Genomic DNA, 9,058 nt, shown 5'->3' with positions numbered 1-9,058 from the left:
ATGAAAGTATCAAGATATATCGAATAGTATACAAGGGCAAATTCCAACCCTTCAAAAATGTAATAGATAAAAATTGTTCTTGATAGTTTATTTGACCTATTCCTCAATAAGTAAATGCATCAATAAAAATGATGTAATGATAACTTACAGCAAAATATTGATCTTCATCAACAATTTGAAAAGCTGGATCCAAATGGATCACTAATGGCTGCTTAGTTACGTACAATTACGGTGGCCCAGGTTACGATCTCTATAACTTTTCATACTTCCCTGGCAAAAAAGAGACAGTTGAAATACAAATTTCGAAGCACATTGGATTTAAACATGATTGTGAAAATTTAGGAACAACTTTGCTTTTCGTAGTTTTTTTTTGTGAAAATGTGAATAATTTTGGCTTTCGATTGCTACTACACGTTTATATACCAAATTTTGGCCTACCCGAAGAATTTCAGATGATACTGATTCGTGAGTGATAAGCCTTTACATCCAACACAGCTGATATCAGAAATAGTACATTGAAATGGAAAAAAAGTTCATCGTACTCTATGGTAGCCAAACCGGCACTGCCGAGGAAGTAGCAGAGAGGCTATGGAAGAAAATAAAATGGTATATTTATGGGCTACGTCACTGTCATCACACATCTATGTCGGCAATACTGTACCTAATGCTTTCCTCACAGCTTAAACTTTCAGGGTTTTGTCAAACCTATGGATGAATACGAAGTGGTCCGATTAATTCATGAGCCATTGGTGATTTTTGTATGCTCCACAACTGGGCAGGGAGAAGAGCCTGATAACATGAAAAACTTTTGGAGGTTTCTGTTGAGAAAAAATCTTCCTGCACATTCTTTGGCCGGTGTCAGTTTCGCTGTTTTAGGACTTGGCGATTCATCATACACTAAATTTAATTTTGTAGCGAAACGGCTCTATCGTAGGCTAATCCAACTTGGGGGTACAGCTTTGACCCCTATTGGTCTGGCAGACGATCAACACGATCTAGGACCTGATGCTGTAGTGGAACCGTGGGAGAAGAATTTGATTTCTAGCATTTGTAATCGTTATCAAATACCGATTGAAATCAAATTGGAATCACCTGGAAATTTTCTGACAAGGTATGATATCACTTTTTCCCATAATTTCATTAATAATAAATGCATTGTGAAGGACAATTACCTAACTGAAATCAGAAGTGCCTAGTTGGCACTGACAGTTCCCACCTGAGAGCAACCTTTTATAGCTCGCACCCGATTTTATTTCTTACAACTACCACAGATATAAAGCAATTGTTGTCCCCGATGCTGAAGTTTCTGAAAGTTTACTTCTCTCAGAAAAGGAAAGTGAAAAAGAGAGATTTCAGAAAGGTTGGTCTATGGAGTGTCCAGTCGACGCTGTTGTCAGGGAAAACACCAGAATTACATCGGAAAATCACTTTCAGGTCAGTATTAAGCCTTCATACTCCTGTATCCTGTTAGGCAGCTGATAAAATAAGACATCTAGACAACCTTGAAGGGTCAAAAGTGGTCTATTTTTGTCCACTTAGATCACTGACAGAAATTTTGCAGCCTTAGGTGGGGGTGGGATTTGTGCCCTGACTTGTTATACGAGGGTCGTCCAAGTTTTGATTACTGCCCCAAGGGCTTTCCAACAACAAGGGTAAGACTCATTGTCTTTGTTGCAAAGATAATCGTAAGAGAGGGTCAATTAGCCATAAAAAGGAGTGGGTTATGAGGGCTAAAAACGAGGCCCGCAGGGGTTATTCTGTTGCTTTGAGTATATTTATGTCTTGAAGTTATTTTTAGTTTGGCCCTGGACCCAGTCTGGATCCCATACATCCTGGACACAAATATACTTGTTGAAATAAATATGCTGTTATCAAAGTTATTGCTTTGAATTTTTTTTCCTTTGTTTGTGCATGCGTTTATATGGTTTGGAGATTCTAATCTTCCAGTATTTTGTAAAAGTTATGTGAAAACAGAAATAAGCAGAGGTGATGCAAAGTACTGACCTTCTCATCCCTGATCAGATCTTAATATGTTAGCTATGGCATGCCCCACCATTGGGTCGCACCTGACTATCTCCCTGTGCGATGGCAAATTTTCTGTTTTTCTTCGTTTTGCGGCTATCTCCATTTAGCTAAGTGAGAAGTTAGGGTCATAAAATTTGGTGTGTCCATACTATATCCGGTAACCTATATTATGCCTCCGGACGAAAATTGCTTCACATAGGCATGAGCATGACCCACCGGTGGGTGACACTCTTGCCATACTGCCATCGAAATGGTTGACCATCCACAACTTCACCCACCTCTTAAGATCGGAGAAGACCTGTAAGCATGCTATTTTGTGTTAAATGCATACAATTCATGTGTACTCCACCCTAACCTCTGATGCCACTCAAGAATTGAGTGGGGGTTGGTGTGGTGGGTAGTGCTGGCTTTCCACTACGTAGGCCCCTTGATGCATTTCATTAAGAGCAGGCTAATGCCAATGCTGGGTTTCTCTCCACCCTTCCTTCCATACCCTTTCCTCATGGTGCAAATGACCTTAGCTATCGGTTGCCTCCTCCAAATACCATCCATACCACTATTGAGTTTTACAATTACAGTAGCAAAAATGGGAATGGCACCACCGGGGTACTTCCAGTTAGCTCTGTCAGCCACTGGCCTCCGTCTAATGCTTAGGTTGCTAAATCCCAGGAATTATCTGCCCCGAGCCCAAGCAGTAGACCTACGCCATGTCTGTGAGGCACTGTAATGGGAGGGCCTCTAGCATAGTCCCTTGCTGCAATGGGCCTGAACGGTGACTGCCCCTAATCCTCTACCCACTCCCATCAGCGGAGGCCCCTAAGTGTGGCATCACCTCCAGGCAGTGGCTAGAATATAATGTGAAAATTTCAAAGAGAAAAAGTGATTCACCTTGACCGGGATTCCAGCCTGGATCTCCCAATTTCTGGTCGATGCATTAGCAAGTTAAGCCTAGGTGGCTCCATTCCGGAAATTGGGGGATCTGGGTTCGAATTTCGGTCTAGGAGTATCCCGGTATACTTGAAGGGTCTAGCAGGTTAAGATGTTGAAAAGTGCCCCCAGATATTTTGAAAATAAAAAGTATACACTTAAAGCGCATCAAAAATTATGAGTTTCCCCAAAGTTTCATGCCTCAACAATGGCAATTAACCCCAAAAAATTGGAACATGATTTTAAGTTCAGTTTTTATTTTTGGAAAAGTTTTTTTTTAATGCATATGCTATTACGTTCTACCATCCTGATTTTCTTTTTCAAAATATTTTGACCAAAAACTATAATTCTACGTAGGTTTGAAATTTTCAAAATTAAATTAAAAATTTTAGGAAACAATGAACATGCAAAAAATACAGATGTTGTTACCCCTACATCAAAGTATATTCCTAATTTTTTTCAGATTTTTAAAATTGGTGGAACATGGCCAAAAACACAAATAACTGATTTACATCTATGTATTCCCCGAGGAATTTGATTTGATTGTTGAAAGCGACGGTTATTGATTAGTTTGTAATATTATTAATTGAGAATAAAAAGTATAACCATAACCATCTGGTGGATCCCACTGCAGTCTGAACCCAATAAGGTTCTGCAGTAAATTTTTTCATAAGGTCTTCCATCTTTCATGCTATTGTGGGTGATTGTATGAGACCTCATGAAATTATGTGGAAAGGAAGTTTCATTGGTACACAACTGAGAAATACATTTTTCCTCAACCCATTAGTCTCTAAAATCAAATTTGTTTTGAATAAATCACTTCTTGTACTTGAAATGTACTTCAGTGGTGAATGTGTGTGGGAAAAGAGTCATATAAACTGGTAGAATGTAACAGGAACTATAGCCAGTCACGCAAAATAACTGTTTTATGTCAAAGTGTAAATAATAATTTTGTGAGTGCTTGTGAGAAATTGGAAATACATATGTAGTATTACATCTGGCAGGAAGGGCAACTTTGTTTAGTTTCAATCTCAATGTTGTTTGTGGCTCTGAAGTTTTCCAGTATTATTATTTTGTATGGATTCTAGTAATACATGTATTTAAATATGTTACAGGATGTGAGGCTATTGAAATTCAGTACTGACTCCTTGGAATATTCTCCTGGAGATGTCCTTATGGTTTGTCCACATAATTTGAAAGAAAATGTCGACAAATTTTTTGAGGTGACTTCTTTTAAGCCAGAGCAGAGAATCTGCCTTCATACCAATGATCCTGATGTCACTCCCCCTCCTAGTAAATTTCGGTCTGTATCTGAGGTATGCATATATTTTACTATTTCTACTTTTTTTCTAAATAAACTCCTAAGAAAACTGGATGTAGAAGGCTATGGCTCAGAAGGAGTCCTGCTAAGCATTTGCTTATTTTTTGCAAGATTTTTACTAATTTATCTTCAACCAGTCCTTTTGTTGCCACACTACCTTACTGGGAATCTGTATTTTAATTATTTTCTCCTTTTTGACTGTGTGGTACATAATTATTTAACTATACCTAAATCTAAGCCTATTCCTAGAAAATAAGTCCTTCATATTTTATGCAACATGGCAGACCTATAGTGAATATTTCCTGTGATTTTTATGGCTTTAATATTAAATTCTTTCCCTATCTTCGATTCTCTTAGGGTGGAGGTGGTGGGATCACTGTAAGAGAATGTGCCGAAACAGTATGGGATCTTTCACGACAGCCAGGTAGACAAACATTAGCTTTAATGTCAACATTCTCAACCAATGAGCTTGAAAAGGAAAAGTTAGAAGAGCTGGCATCAACAGAAGGGCAGGATGATTATTTGTCATATGTATGTCGTCCCAGGCGATCCATGATTGAATTGTTGGCAGATTTTCCAATGACTACTGCTGCGCTAACCTTGGATCAGACTTTTGATGTTTTGCGGCCAATTCGGCCTCGTGCATTCTCCATCGCATCATCCTCCAAAGTAAGAGGTTGAGGTATTTATAAATGAATTTATTTATCAAAAACTGATGTTGAAATATTTTTAATTGACTTATCAATTAATTTTAATAGATGTGTTCATAATCCTATTTCCCATAGTTCAAATTATGCATCTGCAGAAGCGGTTAGCCATTAATCCAAGTACAGAGGATTATTTCATTTTGTGTTAACTAGTAGAAATATGATCAATTGTTTTGTTACTGTCTCTTTGATGGATATTAATTATATTGTTTAAAGTATGAACTTTTGAACTTCCTTGTAGGCACATCCAGGAGAAATCCATTTATTGGTTGCTGTTGTGAATTATAAGACAAGGATAGTCACTCCTAGGTTGGGCCTCTGCTCTAACTGGTTGGCGCGGTTAAGCCCTGGAGAAAAAATTCCAATATGGGTGCGAAGAGGGTCCCTTCGTTTTCCCAGTGAACCGGTAAGAAATAATTGGCAGTGTCTCTGTTGGACCCAAGCTCTTGAATAAAATTTCCGTATGTACATACATAAAATGAAAGACTTTACTATGCTTTCTTTTTTTAATTTGTTTTCTCAAAAGTTGATATATTTAATTTCAAGTATTTACTTATTTATTACTTAGGGTCGTGAACAATTAGCATAAATTGAACTTTTATTCTTTTGAGGCAACACTTCGGGAAACTCTAAACTAGAGAGTTGCTGCAAAATATGGTGGAAACTTGTTAAAGAGAACTTGGTTATTACAAAATAGAAAATTGCGGACTAAATTTTGTGAGCTACATGTTGCATATATTGGTACTTTTGCATTTCAGTTTTTAATATGCCTTGAGAATGCATTTTAAAAGTTTCCTGATGGGAATTGAATACACTTAGTTAGTGTTAATAACAAAAACTATTCTTGACTAATCATTTCATAAGGGTCATAGCCGCCTTTCATTTTCAAATAAGCATACTTATTGTCGATCACTTATACAAACTTCAGATCTCAAACTTATGTTTATTACTCATGTAAGAGAGAGATATGATTTTCATTGTTCAATAACTGAGTATGCCAGAGTTGTTTAGCTAGTGACCAGCAATTTTCTGTCTGCTGATAAATTACCATTCTATTTTCTTCACTCACTCTCAAATTATCTTTTCAGTCTACGCCTTTGATAATGGTTGGACCTGGCACTGGGATAGCACCTTTTCGCAGTTTCATTAGTGAGCAAGTGGCTATGAATAATGCTTCAGCTGATAAATTAGTTCTTTTCTTTGGATGTCGAAACAAATCTGGTGATTATTTGTGTGGGAATGAGTGGGAAAATTGGAGAAGAGACAACAAAATTATCTTCTTTTGTGCTTACTCTCGTGATCAGCCGGACAAAGTGTAAGTCAAGTGATACTCATTAATCTAAGTATATAGTGGTAAGCCTGCATGCAAGAGAGGTTAATTTCATCGGTGAATTCACTGAGGTTAATTTCATGAGGTGAATTAAATGTTTTGCCAAAGGTTTGACACCCTAATGGAAGTTATTTATTCATTAATGCATTCTATTTAAGTAATTTATATCTCATAAATATAATGTGAACGCAGCCTATTCAGAATGTTTGAAGATGACAGCTGTACATTAGGGCAGATCGGAAAAATTGATTTTTTTTTCAAATCCATGTGGCGCAATGAAAAAAAAATTGTAGGACTGATCAAAAGTAAGGCCAGAAAAATTTGAGAGGTCTAGGTGAACCCCTGACCCTCGCTCAAATGCTGTTTAGGGGGGAGAGTCAAAAATTTAAAAAAATAATATTTTATGGTCATTCCATATAGATTTTGCCAAGTTATAGTACTACAGGGCAAACATTTTGTGCATTTTGATGTATCTGCAACCATTAAGCCACAAAATTCCAAATTTTAGTGCACGACCGCAAAGAAAATACTCCAACCCCCATGCAGCATCGCAGATAGAGCAGCACACTGCTCCCATCCCCTCTCCACATGTTTCTCCCCCTCAAACCCCCCTTATACAGCAAAATTCAACCTGCATGTACTGCTAGGACAGTGTTTATCTTTGATAATATAAATCAGCAGATGGTAGAAGGTAAAAAAGAATGCATAGTGTAGAATGGGACGAGTTGTCCATTTTTTAGGGTCTCGTCGGCATTTAACAAATCGACATTTCAAACTTTCAGAGAAGTAAAGAAATATTTTTGTAATTTTCGTGACACTTTTAGATCCAAGAATGCAGGCAAGGAGCCTGCGGTCCATGAAGAGGTCTCTCGAGCGGCTAGAAAGGTTTGTGAACTATGGAGACGCACTTCTCTTCCATTATGTCTGTGACTAAATGGATTTTGCGGTATCGTAGGAAGTACTAAAACTTAAGGAAAAATGTAAATAGACCAAAAGAAGGGTGATATTGAAAAGCAAAATTCAAACACATTTAAAGGAACATTTGAAAGTATGCGATATTTGTGCGTGTAAGGGCAAGAGGAAGCATAAGGTCCCCCCTGATGAAGAAGCATTTTAAGAGACCAGCGGTACCATTGCAACAAATTTTTGTTTCAATAAAACTATTAATGCAGTTGTACGTTTTCCACCTATTCATGCTGCGAAAACAGCTGCTTATCCTGGTAGGGTTGTGACTAATGTTACGGTAAAGCCCCGGTGTCCTGCTGAGTTGGGTCCGGAGGATGGTCTATGGGTGTACCTGCTCGATTCCTCTTCACCAGAGAGCTCCTTAAAAAGAAGTAAAAATGCTCTTAATGTGCCCATACTTGGAAAATCACATTTCATGGCAGGGCTCTGATACAAAAGGATTATTCTTGAACAGGATTTTAAAAAAATAATAGGTACCCCTTTTGCATGTAAAATCATGTTCCCCAACTTTGAGCGCCTGTTATTCCAGTAGGTTTAGTGTTGAAAAATTTAGATTAAATACATACTAATTTCATGGACAAGATATTTACGTCACGCATTGGCTGCCAAATTTAGATAAATTTTGCCAAATGGTTATTGCCAACCATTAGCAATCATAATCATGTTGTTATGACCTCAGGGTGGGCAAGTGCCACCCATGGTACATCCATAACTGCTTTTCAGAGAGGTGCATCAGTGGGGTAACTATGGGGGGGGGGGTAGATCTCCCCTCCCAAGGGCTGAGAGAAATAAAAAAATTATTTAATACCATTGTTTAGTTTGGACATGTGGTAACTAACTGCATCTGCTTAAAGTTAAATCTGTGGTGCCTTAAATGGTGTGAAATGTATTACCAGGCATGTCATTTTCCAAAAATTTTCCTGGACCCCCATTGCCCGAAGGGGGTCGCCACCTCAGGCCATCCTATTCCCCCCCCCGCCAAAGCAAAGTCATAGTTATGCCACTGAGGTGCATAATAAGTGTTTATTGGTGTACCTACTTTTAATTCTCTTACTGAAATTACCAATGAAAGTTTGGAAGCTATTATCAGTTCATTAAATTTATAATTTGATCTATAAGTCTCAATTTTTATCTTTTACCCAGGTATGTTCAACATTTAATCAAGAAAGAAGGCGATACACTGAAAAAACTTTTGTTAGACAAGAAAGGAATGTTTATGATAGCAGGGAATGCAAAATTTATGCCAACTCAAGTAAAAGAAGCCATGCTTGAAGCACTGGAGATACAGGAAAATCAAGAAGAATTTATGAATATGCTTGAAACGCAGGGGCGTTTGCAAACTGAAACATGGTCATGACCATGTGCCAATATTGTTACTAATTTCTCTTTAGTGATTAAATTAATTTCTGGATTGATTAGATATATCTTGGAATAAAATTTTTATTGTAATGATGTGTTTTTTCATTTTTTTTCACTGCTAATGTATTACAACTTGTTTTTCTCATGCATTTGTCAATTTGTCCATCATTTTTTTTAGCAGTCAAACCTAAATTCTTTATATGCTCCTGATATTCCATCAATGCCTTGATAATACTCCTATTCATTGAAGCTGGTGTGAATGAATTTATATTTTAGGATACAAAACTGCATTACCTCCCATTGCTTTTATAAAATTCTTGTCATCTCCTTACCCTCAATTTTGCTTTGTATTTTTTTATAACGTCTGCAGTATTTCTGTCTCACTTTTGGAGTAACATGTATCCCTCATTTTCATGTTAGACT

At 37.4% G+C, this 9,058-nt stretch overlaps 1 protein-coding gene across 1 annotated transcript; it reads left to right on the top strand.

Annotated features, from left to right (window-relative positions):
- The first annotated feature begins 286 nt into the window (after positions 1-286).
- Positions 287-8,726, top strand: LOC124154339 (NADPH-dependent diflavin oxidoreductase 1). The gene is made up of 8 exons (XM_046528010.1): positions 287-606; positions 680-1,111; positions 1,272-1,434; positions 4,068-4,268; positions 4,631-4,942; positions 5,222-5,386; positions 6,069-6,295; positions 8,420-8,726. The coding sequence occupies exons 1-8, from the start codon at positions 521-523 to the stop codon at positions 8,631-8,633; spliced, it is 1,800 nt and encodes a 599-aa protein (XP_046383966.1). The 5' UTR covers positions 287-520; the 3' UTR covers positions 8,634-8,726.
- The last annotated feature ends 332 nt before the right edge of the window (positions 8,727-9,058 follow it).

The sequence above is a fragment of the Ischnura elegans genome, chromosome 2, assembly GCF_921293095.1.
Source record: "Ischnura elegans chromosome 2, ioIscEleg1.1, whole genome shotgun sequence".
NCBI classification, from domain to species: Eukaryota; Metazoa; Arthropoda; class Insecta; order Odonata; family Coenagrionidae; genus Ischnura; species Ischnura elegans.
This window is presented reverse-complemented; position numbering and strand designations above follow the sequence as displayed.

Bases quoted from the DNA above. Each gene is read 5' to 3' on its own strand.
- LOC124154339 (XM_046528010.1), top strand. From the start codon at position 521: ATGGAAAAAAAGTTCATCGTACTCTATGGTAGCCAAACCGGCACTGCC. The intron at 607-679 runs GTATATTTATGG...CTTTCCTCACAG, and splicing joins CTATGGAAGAAAATAAAATG to CTTAAACTTTCAGGGTTTTG. The intron at 6,296-8,419 runs GTAAGTCAAGTG...TCTTTTACCCAG, and splicing joins CGTGATCAGCCGGACAAAGT to GTATGTTCAACATTTAATCA.